The sequence below is a fragment of the Crotalus tigris genome, unplaced genomic scaffold, assembly GCF_016545835.1.
Source record: "Crotalus tigris isolate CLP2741 ecotype Arizona unplaced genomic scaffold, ASM1654583v1 scf7180000017987.690289119674:8195010, whole genome shotgun sequence".
NCBI classification, from domain to species: Eukaryota; Metazoa; Chordata; class Lepidosauria; order Squamata; family Viperidae; genus Crotalus; species Crotalus tigris.
Genome location: NW_024096758.1, coordinates 6666035 through 6685307, shown reverse-complemented (window position 1 = coordinate 6685307; position 19273 = coordinate 6666035). Strand labels below are relative to the sequence as shown.

At 45.3% G+C, this 19273-nt stretch overlaps 1 protein-coding gene across 5 annotated transcripts in view; it reads left to right on the top strand.

Moving 5' to 3' along the window:
- Window positions 1–19273, top strand: part of STX1A (syntaxin 1A) — a 56733-nt gene that overhangs the window by 16160 nt on the left and 21300 nt on the right. For all 5 annotated transcript variants that reach the window (XM_039346234.1, XM_039346232.1, XM_039346235.1 and 2 more), the window contains exons 2-3: window positions 13803–13880; window positions 15661–15760. In XM_039346234.1, coding sequence (XP_039202168.1) covers window positions 13803–13880; window positions 15661–15760 — 178 coding nt within the window. The remainder of the gene's footprint in view (window positions 1–13802; window positions 13881–15660; window positions 15761–19273) is intronic.

Sequence of the window (19273 nt, the reverse complement as noted above, 5' to 3'; positions counted from 1 at the left end):
ACTATTTGCATAGTGACAGAGTTCAAAGTGCTTTGCTTTAATTGTCTTGCTGCAATCTGCACACCAATCTGGCGAGGCTATAAATATTATTCCTCATTCTCTACTGTATGTGACAACCCAAAAAGGAGTATTCTTGATCCTGGTGTCCTGGCAATGGAATTCCTTCTTTGTTCAATTAAAGTTGGCACTGAGCCTTTTAAACTTTCTGGCACTGATGTTGAAAACTCTGGCGTTTGGTCAAACTGCAACTGCTATGTATTTTTGGCCTGGTCTGCAGTGTTTTCAATTGAGAGGTTTTTTTTAAAAAAATTAACTTTTTTTTTAACATAGTGTTAAGAGGCTTTCAAACAGTTTTAAGCACATTCCTACCTGGTTGTTTTAATTAAATTGTACCCTCTTAAGGGATTGCTCTTAATGATGGGAAAGTTAGGTAGAAATTTCATAATTTTACTTATTTGTTGTTCCTTTAAGTCAGTGTTGACCTATTGGTCACTATGTAGACTAGTCTCTGCAGTTTTGGAGAGCAGCATTTTTCAGAAAGGGTTTTCCATTGCTGTTTCCCTAGGGCTGAGAGAAAATGATTGCTCTGAAGTCATCCAACTGGTTGTGTGTCTAAGCAGGACTAGAATTCATGATCTGCTAAATTGTACTGTAACCACCACACCCAAATGGCATGCATGAATGCATGAATGTATCAATAACATGAATGAATGAATGAAATAATTACTTAATTGGCTGCAATAACAGTAGCACTTAGACCAGACATATCAAACACAAGGCCTGGAGGCCGGATGTGGCCCGCGAAGTGGTTTCATGTGGCCCGCAAAGCCATCCTGGAAACAGTGAGGGAACGGCCCCTGCTACCTTGGCCTTGGCCCAGGCCAGCTGGGAGCCAATGTACAATTTTGTGGTGGCCATCTTGGCACTTGCCCCAGTGGACCATGCCTTGGCACTTGCCCTGGTCCCACTTCCTTCTGCCAGAGACCCTCAGATCTGTCCCACTCCTGCCCAGGCCCCCATAGGCACCCTTGACGCGAATGATGTAGAACTGGGCATGCCCACCCAGTAGGCCACACCCACTCCATCCACGCCCACCCAGTAGGCTGCACCCACTCTGGCCACCCCCCCAAGGCAACCACAATGCTGATGCGGCCCTCAGTGAAATTGAGTTTGACACCCCTGACTTAGACTTATATACCGCTTTATAGTTCTTTACAGCCCTCTCTAAGCAGTTTAGCATATTGCCCTCAACAATCTGGGTCCTCATTTTACTGACCTCAGAGGGATGGAAGGTTGAGTCAGCCTTGAGCCAACCAGATTTGAACTCTGGGCAGTCAGCAATGAATTAGTCTGCACTGCTGCATTCTAACCACTGCGCCACCTCTGCTCTGCAAGTTGGGGTTTCAGGGTAAGAGAGCTCGGGCAAGGTTATCCAGACAAGTTTGCAATAGAAACAAGACTTGGAATTGAGGAAATACTGCAGCTTCTGTGCTTGAGCAGCTTCCCATCTTGTCTATAGGACAGAAGAGACTCATCTTTGCAGCCCTGAGTAGCTTCATGGAAAAATAGAATGAAGCTATAAAACAATGTAAGGAAAATACCTTCCTGATCAAAGAGGTATTTTAATCCAGTACACAGCAGTTATTTCTGGTAGACATCAATCTTAGCACATGTTATCTAGTTTGGGTAATGAAATGTGTGCAAGTGAACAACTAAGCTTAGAGAGCACCAAGAACCCCTCATTTCAACCATGAAATATTCTCCTCTATTGATTGTAGACATTAATCTTCCTGTATGGACTATGCATTTGACCTGACATATATTAATTCAAACAGTAAACCAGATTGGCAATCATCCTGATACACAGATCAGCTTTGTTTTCTACTCTGAGGTAGGAGGTAGTTTGTACAGCAAGCATTTCTGATGCACACCATGCTTACCAATGGGGCAATTCATTTTTGAGACAGACAGTGATATGGTCATTATCATGTTGCAACAGCAGCTCTTGAATACCTTCAAAACTATCAACAGCCTGATTTCAGCAGACTCCTGTATGCCAAGATGCTAGCAAGGTCTTCGGGTTCTTTGCAGCTTGCCACAGAGGATAATTGGAAGAGTCACTGGACTAAATAAGCACGATCTTCTTCCAGCCTCTATTTGCTGGTTTTTGGTTATCAGCCAGGTGTCAGTGTAGTGTTTTGGAGTGAAAGATGTTATGTGCTCCTGGCTACTTTCCTTCGTGACCAGAGGCAAGCTCGCTTGACCAATAACCAGCCAAGACACAGTGAAGGCCTTTTGTTTCGTTTATTGCAATAAGCGGGGAGAGAAGCTATCAAAGCTTGGTTCTCTCCAAAGTTTTAACCCAAAATATTACCTTCTTTATACATCCCTTGTCCCGGCTCCACATCCCTCCTCCTTCCCCATTGGCTGAGGTACTATGAGGTTACACTCTTTCCGACCGCCTCCTACATATTTCCTGCTACATACTAAATCATACATCACATGTACATTAAAATTAGGAGATAATTTATGCAAGGTGTGTCAGTTAATATTAATCAATTAATTGTGCATGCTCAGTTGCCTGAATTCTGGCCCCCTTTTTTATGACTTCTTAGAAAAATAGGTTCTTTCCTGTTTTGCTAGTTATCTTCTATTACAGATGTTTTCTTCTTCCTTTCCCACTCTAAAACCCAGCTATTTTTGCCTACATATTTCCTTTACATCCTTTCTTTATGTTAACCTTTCCTGTTTCCCATCATAACTTCTCCACTCAGTAAATTTCCATTGCAGCAAATTCAATTTTAAATTTCTCTTTCAATATTAAATTTTGAAGACCTTTCTTTTACTTCTATCAAAGAGAAGCAGCCATGTTAAATTTGAATCTTGCCCAAATAATTACTGTCTTATTGTCAAAACTCCACCTTTAGGGTGAATTTGAATTTAATGTTAGAGGAACGGTTCCTTTCGTATACTTTTTTACTAGGTCTGCAGTTCCTATTGAGTCTTTCTACTTTGCTCCAGTTTCAAAATAAGCATTAATAAGAACTTGTGGCTTCTAAGAATAAGCTTGCGATTGCCTGAAGCAAAACGATTAAAAGGGGCTTTAGTGCCAATATATGCATATTTTAACAGGGAATCAAAATGAAATGACATGACACCTAGCTGGTACCTCTTGGCAACAAGGCTTTCCTATCCTTTGTTTCCTGGGTGTCTGATGGGAGGGACCTGGCAGCTGCTGCTTGCAATAAAGGCCAGGAGGCTGAAACAATGGTGGGTAAAAATGGCACAATGGAGGAGGTGGAACTGAGGGGGTGGGAGTGGGGAGGAGAAGAGTGAGCACAGGTGCATTTCCAACTCTGGTGGTGAAAAAGGGTTGGTTGATGCACAGACAAAAGCCCACAAACCTCTCTAATATACCTAATGCCAGGCCAGATTGCTTAGCTGTTGCTCCTTTTGTGTCTGGAAGCTCTCCAAAATCTAGTTGGCACTGTGTCAGATTTATTTATTTAAAAATATGTACCCTACCTTTCATTGTAGAAGCTCCAAGCACAGAAAGCCCGTAAGTTTGGATTGTTGAGCAAATGGAGGGGCCAATCAAATCATTTGGAGTAGGGGATGCTCCTCAATCATAAAGAGGAAGGTTAAGGAACTTGGTGCATCATGAAGGGCATGGTGGAGAAGACCAAATGTGGCACTTGCAGAAAACACAATTAATGGAGAAAGAAAGAGACACTGGTTCCAAGCTTCCTGAAAGCACCATAGACATTTATTTGGTGGGAGAGCAGATAGCTTATATGGGAAAGTCCATCCTTGATTATGTGTCCAACTTTTTCCTGCTTTGCTTAGACTTTGAAATGCTTGAGAAGACTCTCCTGGACTCTAAAGTCATCATTGCATCTTCTTTTTGAACATTTCTTTTGTGCTCATCAGACCCTACGTAGGTCACTGTTTCCTCAACCTCATCAATTTTAAGATGTGTGGACTTCAACTCCCAGTATGCCTCAGCAAGCATGTTGGCTGAGAATTCTGGGAGTTAAAATCCATGCAGCTTAAAGTTGATGAGGCTGAGAAACATTGACCTAAAATGTGCCTACAGGCTTTCAAGCCTTCAAACACAAAAAAGCTGAGTGGGACTTGATAGTCTGAAGGAATGCAAGGAGCGAGAAAAAATCCCCACCCTAATACAAATGACAGAATTTTTGTTTTAGAATTGGTGGTTGAAATCAGCTGGCATCTGTGGAATCGACCCTAGTATATTATGGTCACTGACCAATGGTTGGGTTCCTATCCTTAATAAAGAACTGAAGCAACAGTATAAAATGCAAATTAAATAACCCTTAATAAGGGTACAAATTGTTACTTTGACTGCAGATCATTCTTCTTAAATAGCAACACGGCTCAGTAATCAACCGGACACTGTGTTCTTCCCCGCGCCAAACTCTAGTCTTGTTTTTACTGATGCTTCAGCCCAAGCTGCCAAGTAGGGACCCTGGAGCATTGTTCCTGAGCAAGGAAGGGCACCCTTTGCTCCCAGCTGCACCCACTCCTTCTGAAGGAGAAATTGCCATGACGACTGTCAGCTGTGATTTGGGGCCACCAGAATGGGATGTGGCCCCGACCTGGAATGCTCCCTCTTCAAGAAGCAAGAGAGGGAGGGCTGCAGAGGAGGACGACTCTAGAGATTTGAAGCAATGCGCCCACGCATGGTTTGCCATTTCCCTGCAAGGAATGTGATTGCTTGAGATGTAAGTGCAAACTCCCCAGCTGATTTCCTGTGCTGCCACACAGGGCTGTAGGAGTCTCAAGCACATGGCAGCACCTTCTCTCCAGGAAGAGAGACAGCCTACGTTGCGTCCTTCCTGACTGCACTGTGCATCCTCGAAGAAACCTTTGTTTAGAATCATGCTTCCTGAATCTCACTTTTTGAGGAGGGACTGATTTAATGCTGGGTAAACAGCTTTTTTTGACTATTACCCATTTTAAACAGAGGAGACATATGTCTGGAAATCAAAGCATTTCTCCAGCACTGGAGATGGAGAATCCACCAACGGGTTTAGACTGTATTCCTGCCCAATCAGATCAAGTCAGCCAAAGTTGCCATGCCCGTCCTGGACCATAGAGATTCCAGTCTTGACTTGATCTTGCCCAGGACAGACATGCAGATTTGGCTCTTAGGCAGGTACAGTCTCCATTGGTGGATTTTCCTTATCCCTCGTAGCTGAGAGATTTTAGTGAGATAATAGGATTTATTCCCTTTTCAAATTTGATTACCAAATTCTCATCCTTCCCCAGGAATTTAGAGATATCTCTCAATTTCTTCCATTGGGGGGCTATCCAAGCCCTTGCTAAGGAAGGGGCTCCTTCCTTCTCCCACTCCCCTCCCATCCAAAAAGAAGTAAAAGCTTTCTGCTCACTGAATTGCTCGGGGCTAACGGCCATTAGCCCCAGCCAGCTGAGGAGATCGACTCTTCAAACGGAGCTTGCAGCTGCGGCTCCGCTGAACATTTCAGACCGAGGACATCCCCGAGAACTTCCCAGCTCATTTGGGAGCCGCTGGTGCCTTGCAGGCTGAGTCAGACCCGTAGAGCAATTTTGGGCCGTTTTTCTTCTGCTTTTGATCTCCGATCGTCGAGTTGTTGGCAGAAGGGGGTGCGCACGCAAGGGACCAGCACGGATCAGCTGTCCGGAGGCTGCTTGGTGAGTCCGAAACTGGGTTCTGTTTCTGCTTCTCTCCCTTGCGAACGACAATCTTTCTACGGGCCCCGGGTAGGCGTCACCCCCAGGAGTTGGTCCCCATGCGCGGCCACCATTTTGGGACCGCGTAGCCTAAATAGGCCCAACGAGCGCAGTCTTAGGTGGAAGGGGATCCTTACTGTTTTCCATGGGGGGGCTATCTGGGGTGAGGACTCTCACTGGGGCAGGTGGTCCTCAAGGAAAGCTATCAGACCGGACTCACTTCAGGCTGACTGGTCAACTTTCATAGACGGTCGCCATTTTGAATACAGGTTGAGGCCTATCTTCAGAGAAGGGCCTTAGGTCTTCCTAGGCATTCTCCTTTCACAACAGTCACAGGCTTTCCTTTCCAACTGTGACCTGACTAGATTGGTGACACATCCAGGCTCCCCTTGGTTCCCCTCTTTTCAGGCCCTGGTGTCTCCTCGCCCTCATTCTGTCAACCTTTATACAATTAGCTCCATCTGGATTCCAGGCACCCCCTGTAGTGTGTCTGTCCTTATCTGGATAACAATTGCTTGGATTCCAGGCGCCCTCAGTAGTGTGCCTGTCCTTATCCACAGCATTCCAGGCCGGATTCCAGACACCCCCAGTAGTGTGTCTGTCCTTATCCGTGCATAGCCATTGTTGGATTCCTGGCGTCCCCAGTAGTGCACCTGTCCTTATCCACGCAGAGGCTGTACCTGGTTTCCAGGCGTCCCCTGTATTACGTCTGTCCTTACCCAGAGTGTATACACTTCAGATACCAGGGGCCCCATATCGTGTTCCTGTGCTATCGGAGAATGGAGGAATCTACCCTTTCCTCGAAGGGAGTCTTGCCATCCTCATCAGGTCTACCTGGTCCGGAAGGCATTAATAAGACGGCGGCCACCAAGACCAGGTCTACCACAAAATCTTCCAAGAAAACAGACAGACAGGCCAGCAGGAGACACCAAGCCCTAGAAAAGGAGTTCTCCAAGGCGCAGAAATGGGCCAGGTTGGAAACAACTCAGACCGGAGGGTTAGCCCCTGACTTACCCCTGGGGGCTCCAACCTCCCCTCTGGGGATCTGGTCAATGGGGGAATACTTACATTCCCCTGAGCAGTGCGGGACAATTTTCCTTCCTTTTCCCAATCCTCTACTGCACGGGTGTCTCAGGGGGCTCCCGAGGCCACATTCACTCCTACTGTGGCAGGGCTACGCCCTAACAACCCGGTCCTCTTTCCTATGGAGGACCGCCTAGCCTTACTGATCGCACAAGCAGTGGACCGAGCCCTTGATGCTAGGGCTCAGGCTTCCAGGCCAGGGACGGCCATGCCCCGTCCTGTTCAACAGCCGGGGGCAGAGACCTATCATTTTTCCTTCTTCTCCATCGGGTTCATCAGGTTCTGAGGATTCTTACCTCGATCAACCCACCACAGAGCAGGAGGTTCAAATGTCTGAAGAGGAAGACATTCCACCTGAGGTGCCTTCATTCAGTGGTCTCTTTAACCCCTCATTCTTTGTCACCCTACTACGTAAGGCTACATCCATAGCTCATCTCGGATCGGGGACCTCAACAGAATTGGCTCCCATTCTCCCAGACACGGAGGCTGACCCGAACTTCGTCGAACCGGTAGCTGCTCAACACCGCATTCCCTGTCCCTCTTTATTCTTGAATATGATCCGGAAACAATGGACTTCCCCAGCTTCTCTTCCCCTCCCAGGTAACACTGACAAAAGGCTGTACAATGTAGCCAAAGATCTGGAGATGGCTCTGGAGGTACCGACGGTGGACAAGCCCTTAGGGCCCCTAGTATCGGCCACCGTCATATCCAGGGATTTTTCAGAGGTCCTTAAGGCCGAGGACCGCAAATGCGAGTCCACCTACCGCAGAACACACCAAGTGGCCGCATGGGCAATCAGGGCTGCAACCTCCGCCTCATTTTTCAACAGAGCCGCGATCAGCTGGCTCCGACAACTGCAAACCCGGGTTCCAGCGGAGGATATCCGCACACACCAGGACCTTAGTAAGATGGTAGTGGCAACGGAGTGTGCGTTAGACGCAACACTCCAGGCTGCCAGGTTTTCGGCCAGAGCCATAGCATCCAGTATCACTGGTCGGCGCATGCTTTGGTTGAAACATTGGCAAGTCGATGCTAAGTCTAAATGAAAGCTGGCAGCGGCTCCATACCGCTATTTGGGAGGCAAGCTATTTGGGGAAGCGCTGAATCCCTACTTGATGGAAAATAAGGACAAACGCAAGGTCCTTAATCACCTCCTTAAAAGACCGGACAAACGCTCCAGTTACTATTCAAGGAGACAGTCCTTTTGTGTGGGTGCTAGATTCGGTTACACCCTACCCTCACAACCCTTTCGGGCCAGACAAGATAGGCAGGAGAGACAGGCTGATAGACAAGCCCCTAGACCCAGGCAACAAGTGCAGGGCAAGCAGTCCTTTCGAGGGAACAGCAGGCCATTCCGCCGTTCCAGGTGACTCTCCATCAGTACCTCCCATTGGGGGCAGACTCTCCCTGTTTGCCCACCAGTGGGAAGCCACCACCATGGACGCATGGGTGCTCAACACCGTCTGTCACGGTCTTTCCCTGGAATTTGTCTCCAACCCCCAAATCAGTTCCTCTCTTGTCCATACCCCCGGAACCGAACAAAGAAAAGACTCATGAATGAAGCCGTTCAACATTTATTGCACATATAGGCCATAGAACTGGTACCACTGGACCAGAGAGGTCAGGGATTTTACTCCATCCTCTTAGTTGTCCCCAAGGCATCAGGGGGATGGAGAGCCATCCTAGATCTCAAAGGCTTGAATTTCCATCTGGCATATCGCAAATTCAAGATGCAAACGCTCCGCTCCATCTTGGGAAGTGTAAGAAAAGGGGACCTCCTGACATCTATCGACCTCACAGAGGCGTACCTTCATATCCCCATCTCTCTGGCCCACCGCCGGTTTCTACGGTTCGCATACAAGGGACGCCACTTCCAGTACAGGGCGCTCCCATTTGGCTTATCATCGGCTCCCAGGGTGTTCACCAAAATCCTGGCGGTTCTGGCAGCTCATTTAAGGATGATACCAGTCAGAGTCCAATGTTATCTGGACGACATATTAATCCAGTCGTCGTCCACCCGGTCCACCTTGTCGGACCTCGAACTGGTGGCAAAACTGCTCCAGGATCACGGGTTCTCGGTAAACTTTCCCAAGAGTCACTTGGTCCCCACAACAAGACTGCTACACCTCGGGGCCATCATAGACACAGTGGAGTGCCGGTATACCTATCTCAAGAATGCCGGAACAGCATAAGGGAGTCAGTTCTCCAATTACGCCGGTGCCGGTCAGTAACGGCCAGTCTTTCCCAATTGTTAGGGAAGATGATCTCAGCCATAGCAATCGTTCCGTGGTCCAGACTCCACTCCTGGGAACTACAATGGTTCATGTTCCCCTACCAGAGGCAGAACCTCAGTGCATCCCAACAAAGAGTAAGACTCCCACAAAGGTGTTGCGTTCCCTCGTGTGGTGGCTATCACCAGCCATGCTCAGAGGGTCATGCTTCAAAGAGCCGGACAGGTTAGTACTCACGACCGACGCCAGTCTGTTTGGCTGGGGAGCACACCTCCAGTCTCAGTGGGCACAGGGCCGTTGGTCCACATCGAATCTCCGGCACAACATAAACTGGCTCGAACTACGAGCCATCCATCTAGCCCTACGGCACTTCCGCAACCTAGTGGCACGGCGGCACATACTGGTCCTCACGGACAATGTGGCAACCAAGGCTCACGTAAATCGCCAAGGGGGCACCTGCTCTCGGACTCTATTGTCCGAGTCTCTCTTACTGGGATCCTGGGCAGAACAAAACCTGGCCTCCATCAAGGCCAATCATATTTCAGGGGAAGCGAACACTCAGGCCGATCTTCTGAGCAGGACAACGGTAGATCACTCAGAATGGTGTCTCCATCCGAGGGTCTTCAAAGAAATTTGTTAACGCTTCAGTCTCCCACTTGTAGACCTCTTCACGTCACTGTCTAATGCCCAGCTGACTCACTTCTTCTCCCGGTTCCCATCTGCAGGGGCAGAACAGACGGATGCTCTTCGGAGTCCATGGCCTCAGGGCCTGCTTTACACCTTTCCCCCTCTGCCTCTCCTCCCGGCGGTAATACGCAAACTTCTTTGGGAGCGAGCGGAGATACTCCTGGTGGCCCCGTATTGGCCAGGGAGACCCTGGTTTGCCGATCTGAGGAGCCTTTCCCTCATGAACCCTTGGCGGATTCCTCCGGAACGGGTCTCACTCAGCCAAGGAGTTATTCTCCATTCGGAACCCCAGTGGTTACAGTTAGCCATCTGGCACTTGAGCGCTCAATCTTAACAAGGGAGCTTTGCTCGCAAGGGGTCATCACTGTAATTCAGGCCTCCCGACGCCCTTCCACGAATTGAATATACGAGGCCACGTGGAAGAACTTTCAATCATGGTGCTCCAGCCGACATTTGTCCATCGAGGAACTTACGATTCCCAATATCTTGGATTACTTGTTAGACGGCCTGGAGAGGGGCTTGGCCCCAAACACATTACGCAGGCAGATTGCCACTCTTTCCACGGTCCTCACTTGTAACTCTGTGGAGTCATTGGGTCATCACCCTTTACTCCACTCATTCCTTAAAGGGGCTGCTAACACCCGATCTCCCACTGTGCACAGGTACCCTTCGTGGGAACTACCATGGGTTCTACGGGCGCTTACCAAGGCACCCTTTGAGCCCCTAAAGACCTGCGACATCCGCTACCTGTCCCACAAGGTGGCATTCTTGGTAGCAATTACGTCAGCATGACGTATCTCTGAATTGGCGGCGCTCTCAATCCAGGATGACCTGTGTGTTTTCCACAGGGATCGAGTGGTCCTTTGACTTGACCCTAACTTCATCCCGAAGGTCAATTCCTTATTTCATAGGTCACAGGAGATAGTGCTGCCGGATTTTTGCCCAAATCCATCGCACGCCCTGGAACGACAATGGCATACCTTGGATGTCCATAGAGCTCTTTGGTACTATATTTCACGGACAGCGGAATTCCGCAAATCAGGAGCCCTCTTTGTATCTTTCCACTCTTCCTCCAGGGGTCGGAAGGTTTCCTCTTCCACCATTGGTAGGTGGATTAGAGCATGCATCACCGGGGCATATCAGGCTGAGTCATTGCCGGTTCCAAGATGGGTTACAGCACACTCTGCACGAAGTGCAGCTACTTCTGCGGCATGGGCCACTCAAGCTTCCATTAAGGAAGTCTGCAGAGTAGTCACATGGGCTTCGCCATCTCCTTTCATTCGGCACTATAAAAGCAATAGGTTTTCCTCTGCAGAGGCCTCCTTTGGTAGGAGGGTTCTTCAGCAGGTTATACATCAAAGTGCCACACTGGACCAGTCTACTCCCCACCCTCAGGGACAGTAGGCTTTGGTATGTCCCATTGGTGGATTCTCCATCTCCAGTACTGGAGAAGGGGCGTTATCTTACCTGAACGCCTTTTCTCAGCACGGAGATGGAGAATCCACACCCGCCCTCGTAGGTCATCTAGGCCTAGGGTTAGTTAGTTTTGTGAGCCACGTCTTGCAGTCAGTCAATGGCTTCGCTCGCGTCAAGACTGGAATCTCTATGGTCCAGGACGGGCATGGCAACTTTGGCTGACTTGATCTGATTGGGCAGGAATACAGTCTAAACCCATTGGTGGATTCTCCATCTCTGTGCTGAGAAAAGGCGTTCATGTAAGACAACGCCCCTTCTCTGCCAAGACTGTTTCCACTCCTCAGATTCAGTCTTACAACATCCTATGCTTCTTTCCCTTCAAACAGCCATTGTGAACAGAGATTTGCATTGTTCATATCCCAAGAGAGCAGTAGTCCATATGGCACCAGAGTAAGGGTTTCTATGTTGCCTCCAAAGCATCTTTACCTCTTTCTGGATCCAAATATAGATTATGAGTACTCAGCAGTACTGACAGTTGCTCCCTCTGGTTGGCCAATTAGGGAGCATCAAAAAAGGCCCCTTGTTGACTTCCTCACCCAGTCTATCGCTGCCTTTCCTTTTACCACAATTGTTCACTGTGAGGCAAAAAATAAAAAGTTGTCAGCTGACTGGCTGACCCTGCAGCCCACTTATGAGGACACTGAAGCTTTAAAGCAGCTGGTCAGATGTGGGGTGGCAAGATCCGAAGAACTGAGTGATGGAGATTGGCAGGAGGTCCTAAACCTGAGAAACCAGCTTGCCCCTGAATTCAAAGGAGCTCCAGCAACACAAAACACAAGTTTTGCCATTTGATTTTTGGGACAACATGTGCTTGACTATTCAGCAAGGATGTTAAATGTGGGCAGAGGTAATTACTATGGGAACAGCAGTAGGGAAAGGCCTTGTCCCGTAGCTACATTATATTTTGCCTAGTTGGTCTTGAAATCTGATGTAAACCTTGTAGTGAAGACAGACTTTAAAAAAGCTACTTACAACCTGTCCTCAAAGTTAAAACTGCTGCCCCTCTCCTGGTCACCTGGTCACATTTCAAGCATTGGAAACCAGCTTGCAATTTATGTTCACATTTAGATTTATATTCAGTTGCAGCGTCCCATGGTTGCATGACCCCAATTTGCAATGTTTTTACTGGTTTCCAGTGTCAGAAAAATGATCATAAAATCAAGTCCAGTCAGTTGATTTACGACTGCAATGGCTTACAAGTGAAATTCTGGACTCCATTATAGTCATAAGTCAATGACTATCTATACTTTGCATTAAAGAATTAATGGACACATGATTGACATCAGAACATTTCAGTCTCCCAGGATTGTCCATTGCAGATCTTCGAGTGGCGTTTTGGAACAAAGAAACATTACAGCAACATCACAATGAATTGGACTACTGATGAATTCACATATATCAAAAAGTTTCAAAATATTCCAGACAGTTTCAACAAACAATACTTTTTTTAATGAGTTACAAATGTTAATTGATAAGCCAGTTATAATCTGTTTCACCTGCAACTTGCATCCACACAACTACCCTGTTTTATTTTCCCTTCCTTTCCCTCTCTGCTTCATCCCAGTTAATTCTACATCAGTTTAGGCATTCCGAGTTTGTGGTGAAGAAAGGGGCAGCTTAAAACGCTTTTGATGAAATGCATTGGTGGGAAAAGGTGCCGGCAAACCCTTTATGATTTTTGGTTCTTCAAAAGAAGAATTATGTACGGAATTGTGTAGAGGCAAAATGCATTCAGTGTTTCTGTGAAAGGCACCAAATTTGAGTGTGCCCTAGAAGAACGTGGGATTCAAATTCTGAGAAGGCAAAGGTACTCCAGATCTAATACGGTATGACATCCTTTCTGTGACTGTCACTGGCTCCTTAAAGGAGTTTCCTGGCAACACATTCCTAAGCAATGTATATATATATATTACATTGCCCCCAACAATCTGGATCCTCATTTTACCTACCTCGGAAGGATGGAAGGCTGAGTCAACCTTGAGCCGGTGAGATTTGAACCGCTGACCTGCTGAACACAGTCAGCTAAAGTGGCCTGCAGTACTGCACTCTAACTGCTGCGCCACCTCGGCTCATAGAGTTTGGACAGACTTGTAGCTACTGTAATGGTGGGAGTGTACTGTATTACTTCCTGCTCCTGGCTCAATTGGGCTTGGTACAATTTTGAACAAAGTTAAGGAAGTTTACCCCTAATATTTTTTTTTCTTCCGATATTTCAGCCCTTCTTTTTATGGTTATTGTCTTGGGGGAGAGTAAACACAGCCCAAGGCACAGCCCAAGGCACAGATACAGAAAGAACTTAGGCACTGAGGAGCTGGATAATATCCCCATATAGTGCAGAAAAGTAATAATACTTTTGCTTTTAGCTCACCCTAGAGAAAGGAGGATTTATTGGCACTAGAAGAATTCAGAAATGAATGAGTTGGAAGAATAGGAGTCAAAGTATTAGCTGTCTTTGTCCTTGGGGGAAATCAAAGGCACTATCCAACTGATGTCTGCTCTGGCCTTATGATGCAGAATTTAGGTCTTTGCATTCTTTGAGGCAGACCTTTGAAATTACAGATATTGAAATTATGTTTCTTGCCATTGCAGGCCAAGGACAGTGATGATGACGACGAGGTTGCTGTTGGTGTGGATCGGGATCGTTTTATGGATGAGTTTTTTGAGCAGGTGATAAATCCTTATTTCCTATTTATTATTTAATATATGGCATACCATACATGGACTTGCAATATATATTGATATATATAAATAAACATTTCACCTAGATTAAAAACAAATATAATATGAATATAAAAAAGATCTATATTCAGATACCAATATCTAGGCCAGCTAGCCATTGAAGCGCAGTATTGTTTAGCAATATCAATAGCACTTAGACTTATATACCGCTCCATAGTGCTTTGCAGCACTCCCTAAGCGGTTTACACAGTCAGCATATTGCTCCCGACAAGGTGGATCCTCATTTTACTGACCTCGGAAGAATGGAAGGCTCAGTCAACCTTGAGCCGGTCTGGCTGTGAGCAGAGTCAGCCTGTAATACTGCATTCTAACCACTGCACCACCATGGCTTTTCTGTGTGGAAGTTTATGTAAAAAAAAATCAGATATTGGACCAGTATATGCCTTCAGCTTACAGCCAGTTACAACGTGATCTTATTTCTTATATTAACATGTATAAAGATACATAAATACAAGGAAATTCTTCAGGTGGAGGCACACGAGACTGGACATTCAGCAGTTAGGAAACACCCAATTAACCAAACAATTTTTAAGCATTTTTATTAGAAACACTTAGCAACCTATGACCTGATGAGTTATTCTTTCAGAAATATTTTCTCATCAGATTCCTCAGTGCTTTAGATGGTGGCAGAGCTTCTAATGTTTTTCAAAAGTTCTTAAAAATTCAAGGAGGTATTCAGAGATGTATCTGCCTTGAAAGCAGCCCATTTTGAACTGTGTAGTTCAATGAAACATCAAAGTTGATCACGAGAAATGTTTTGTGACATTTTGTATTATGTCATAAATTGCTTCATAAAATGTTTTATAAGATTTGCCAAATTTCAGTTCTATGGGAGTCATGAATCCTAGATTTTGGATACATTCTATAAGCCAGCCCATTTGATATACAGTCTTTTGGTTGAAATAGTTTTGTCATTTCGACCAATTAAAGGTTGCAGAATGGGAGTTTTAGTGGTATACAAATAGATAATGCTTATTGTGAAAAATATTTTGAATATATTTTCAATAGGATGGAATTCAATACAGCAGAGATGTACAAGACTGCATAGTTTATCTCGGCTGAGGGATAGAACAATAGGTTAATTTAACAATGGGATTGTAATCAAGTTGGTTGATAGCATTGGTAAAATGAGGACCCAGATTGTTGAGGGCAATATGCCAACTCTGTAAACTGCTTAGAGAGAGCTATAAAGCAGTATGAAGTGGTATATAAGTCTAAGTGCTATTGCTATTTGACTGATCAGTTTTTAATATATCTATCCCAAGATATGTAGCTGTCAAAGTTGAATTGCTAAGATGCTTGCTAACTTCTATAGCCATAGAAATGGGGGTGGGGAAGTTTCAGGAGATCATCCATGGATGGTGAGAACCAAGGTCATTCAAAGCAGGTGTCTGGCAGAGAAGTGGACCGTTCCCATAACTAACAGAAAGAATGTGAATGGCCAACGTGAACACCTGATGGGTGAGGGTTATGAAAAGCTATTGGTAACTAACCAGAACTTTGCGTGGAAAATTTAAGTGTTGATATTACTTCTTCAGTGCTGGGATGTGTATTCAATAAAAAATTATCTCTTATGGCATCTCAAGGCTGTAGAGTTTCTTTAATGTTGAATTCATCAGCTGGACGGTTGACATTAGCGTTCATTATAGTTGGCTTCAGGATCCAGAGTTTAAATTCTACAATCATGCCAGGCTTTTTTTCCCCTCAGGTGGAAGAAATCCGTGGGTTCATAGAGAATATCTCAGAAAATGTGGAGGAGGTGAAGCGAAAGCATAGTGCCATCCTCGCTGCCCCAAATCCTGATGAGAGTGAGTAAGGTTGCCTTGCGTTTCTTTCACAACTGATTAATAAAAGCAGTACAATTTTGCTAGGGAGAGAAATTTATATCATGGTTGCAGTTAGAATAGATGCCTTCACTGCATTGTCTCATGTAAATCAGATAGAAATTGTAAACTTAGTGCAAAGATGGAACATGACTACGGGATTCCATGGAAGTTCAACCAGAAGGGACCTGAAGCTAGTATCGGGCTGTTGAACCATCTGGATTTCGCATCGGTATTCATGCTTGTTGAAGACTTTATCTTGAAACACTTCCAGATCATTATGCAGCTTCCCTGCCTCATTCATGGAATTTTATGGGGAGATCCAGATTATGTTACCAAACACATTTAACTTTTTTATGCCTCTCCGCTACTTCTATCTATTTGTTTTGTGCAACCAACAAATCTACTGTGGAGAGAAAGTCACAAAGGCTGCATGATGCCTTTCAGTTGGTAGTGTTAGGTGTTAGGCATGGAGAAGCAGCTTGGCTTTTTAGATTAGCCAGCTGGAAATTCTTTTTTTTGTGGGGGGGGGGGAGGGCTGCCTCACATGAATCTCTGCTCCTATGCAACCCCTATTGTGGCTAGCTTCGTATTTTCACTGCTCTGTTCCAAACAATTGAACGTTCTCTCCCGTGGCAAGCGTGAGTGTTGCATAAATATTAATTAACTCACTTGCCTGATTCGTGTGAGCACATTAGAACAAAGCGCTCTGTAATTAGCTATGCCTTAATTTAGACAGCAGAACCAAGCATTCGTCTGTCCATCTCACAGTAGGAAGTTTTTGGCATGACCAGGGGTAGGTGCAAAAAAAATGATCACATGAAGCCCTATAGATCACTTCATGGCTGACCCAGCTGCTCATGTGATCTAAACATTTCAGGGGAGAATGCTATGATTAGGGGACAACAGTGAAATCATATATAGTTTAAGAGCTCCATCTCAGAATCTGTTACAAGGCTGGAAAGTACTGGGTTCCAATCCTAGTCTATGTAGAATGCAGCACAAACATTATCAAATAAATAAAATGAAATTATCCTGTGCAGACTGGGCCAAATAACTTTATTTTATTTTTATCTTATTTATCAAATTTCAAAGCTTTGGATTGTTTTGACAATTCTAGATGGCTTACGAACAAAAAGAAAACCATACATGTAAAAAAGGTCACAGCCAATTGGAAGAGCAGTTCACCAGTTATACATCAATGATAACTAAAGGAGGCTTGATAGCCCTTTGAGGTAGTCCAGATAGGAGGCACGTCATTCACACATACCATTACAGAGCCCCACTATCATTCTGTCCTAAAGCCTAGGAGAACTACCAGGTCCCTAACAATGTCCTAAATGTCATAAGAGTGGGAGCCACATGAATCTCTGGGGGATATCATTCCAGAGGACAGGTCCAATCTGGACTCCCACAGTTTAATTAATGGGACCCACAGACCACCATCATTCAGCTTATGTTGTTAAGATCAGCCAAGGTCAGCCAGCTGGGCAAATTTCAGCAGAGCAATGTATAATTAAAAACAAAATACAGTGAAACAAATGCTAAAAGCAATAGTTCAACTTCCTTAGCAGTGACTACATCTGTAATAATGCTCATTACAATTTCCTAGCTAATGCTGCAAGCCCGGCCGATTTTTCAAGTCACGCTGATATGAAAAGCACAAGAAAAAACTGGAAAGTGCTTTTCTGGTTAGTAGCTGACTGACCAGAGCAGCGTGTTTTAATTCCCTGTCTTGAAAGATGGTATTCATATAGTCTGACATAGCCCATCAAGCTATGCCATTCCTTCTTTGTCCAATTCCTTGTTTTCTTGCTTCCTCTGACAACTCTTTTCTCTTCTTGTCTGCTGCAGGCATTCTGTAATTAGGGCTGTCTGGGATGGGCTCTTGGGATTCAGCAGGCAAGTGCTTGAACGTCCAGAAAGGATAGCTGAATTTAGATAGTTTCTTCCAGTTATAGCCCTCATTACCTCCCACATCCCTGTTACATTCCCCAGACAGATGCCATCGGTCTCTCTGCAGCTGCCCACTTGATAGCTGGATGCTTTGCTTCCCTTTCTGCCTTTCATACTCCCCTGGAGCTTCAGTCAAGCCTTTTGCTGCCCTGTGCCTAGAGCATAAGCCCACTTTTTGGCTGCTCAGTTGTTTAAATTAGATTTGCCTGGTTCTGCCCACTATATTCACAAGCCTGAAGTTCAGGGAGGGGTGTTAATCCTATTGCTACACCACTCTGCAGACAAACAATCCAAGCACAGTTTGTGCATGCATCTGTGGCAATAGGAGACTTGGATTGTTCTCATTAAACAGGAATATGCTACATTGCATCTCTCCCAAAATCCCATGATTTGATTCAGAAATGACAGTTGAAAAAAAAAGGGAACAGTCCTTACTGCAGAATGGCATCTGACCCCAAACCCCGAGATTGAGTATAAAACCTCACAAAGCCACTTTGTAGCAGGTGTGGGAATGTTGCATGTGATGTGTTTTGCAGTGCAAGTTGACTTGGAAGCAAGTCTCATCTTTGATGGAATTTATTCTTGGATAAATTTACTTAGGATTGTGTGAATAAACATTGGAATATCTAGCAGGCCAGTTCAGTGGAAGGCCATTCTTTTAACAGCAGGTTTTGGTATCATCCAACCCTTGACTGAATGAGCCAAAGGGAAAGGGATCACCACAAGAAAACCTAGATTGTTCTTAACCAATACCCTGCTGATGTAATGTTGAATCTGATCAGGGTTTTTAAACTAGGGTAAATTATGGAAAGAGTTTCCTCTGATTGTCTATGTCAGGGGTAGGCAACCTTGGCTCTTTTATGACTCGTGGACTTCAACTCCCAGAATTCTCAGGAATTCTGGGAGTTGAAGTCCACGAGTCATAAAAGAGCCAAGGTTGCCTACCCCTGGTCTATGTCTATGGAGATTCTCAGTCATCCAGATCACGGTTGTCCCAAAGGTGTTTTTTTCAAAAGGCAGATGGACTTTGTTTTTCCTTGAAGAGGTTTCGCTTCTTATCCAAGAAACTTACTCAGTTCTGACTCAGTCTCACTGACTCAGTTATGACTTCAGTCAGAAGCTTCTTGGACGAGAAGGGAAATATCTTCAAGAAAAAACAAAGTCCAGCTGCCTTTTGAAAAAGCATCTTTGGGTTTGCTCTGATTTTTCATTCCTTTATATCACATTGAATCCATTGGCTGTTTCATTGTAGTCCAGGATTCTCCACTCTCATACAATGATAACATTTGAAGAGATTTGGAAATTATATATCCCAACTTTCCTTTGATCTTACCCACTACGGATGTGGAAAAATTGCAGCTTTCACAATTTTGAGGTAGCATGATGAATGGTTGCAGAATTCTGAAAGGAGAAGTCCCAACACATCAGGAGGTGCCAGATTACAGAGGACTGAGCTAATGAACTCACTACTCCATACATTACAGTGCTTGCAGGATACAATGGCAACATCTGTCAACGCTGCTAATATCAGATGTTCTTGTT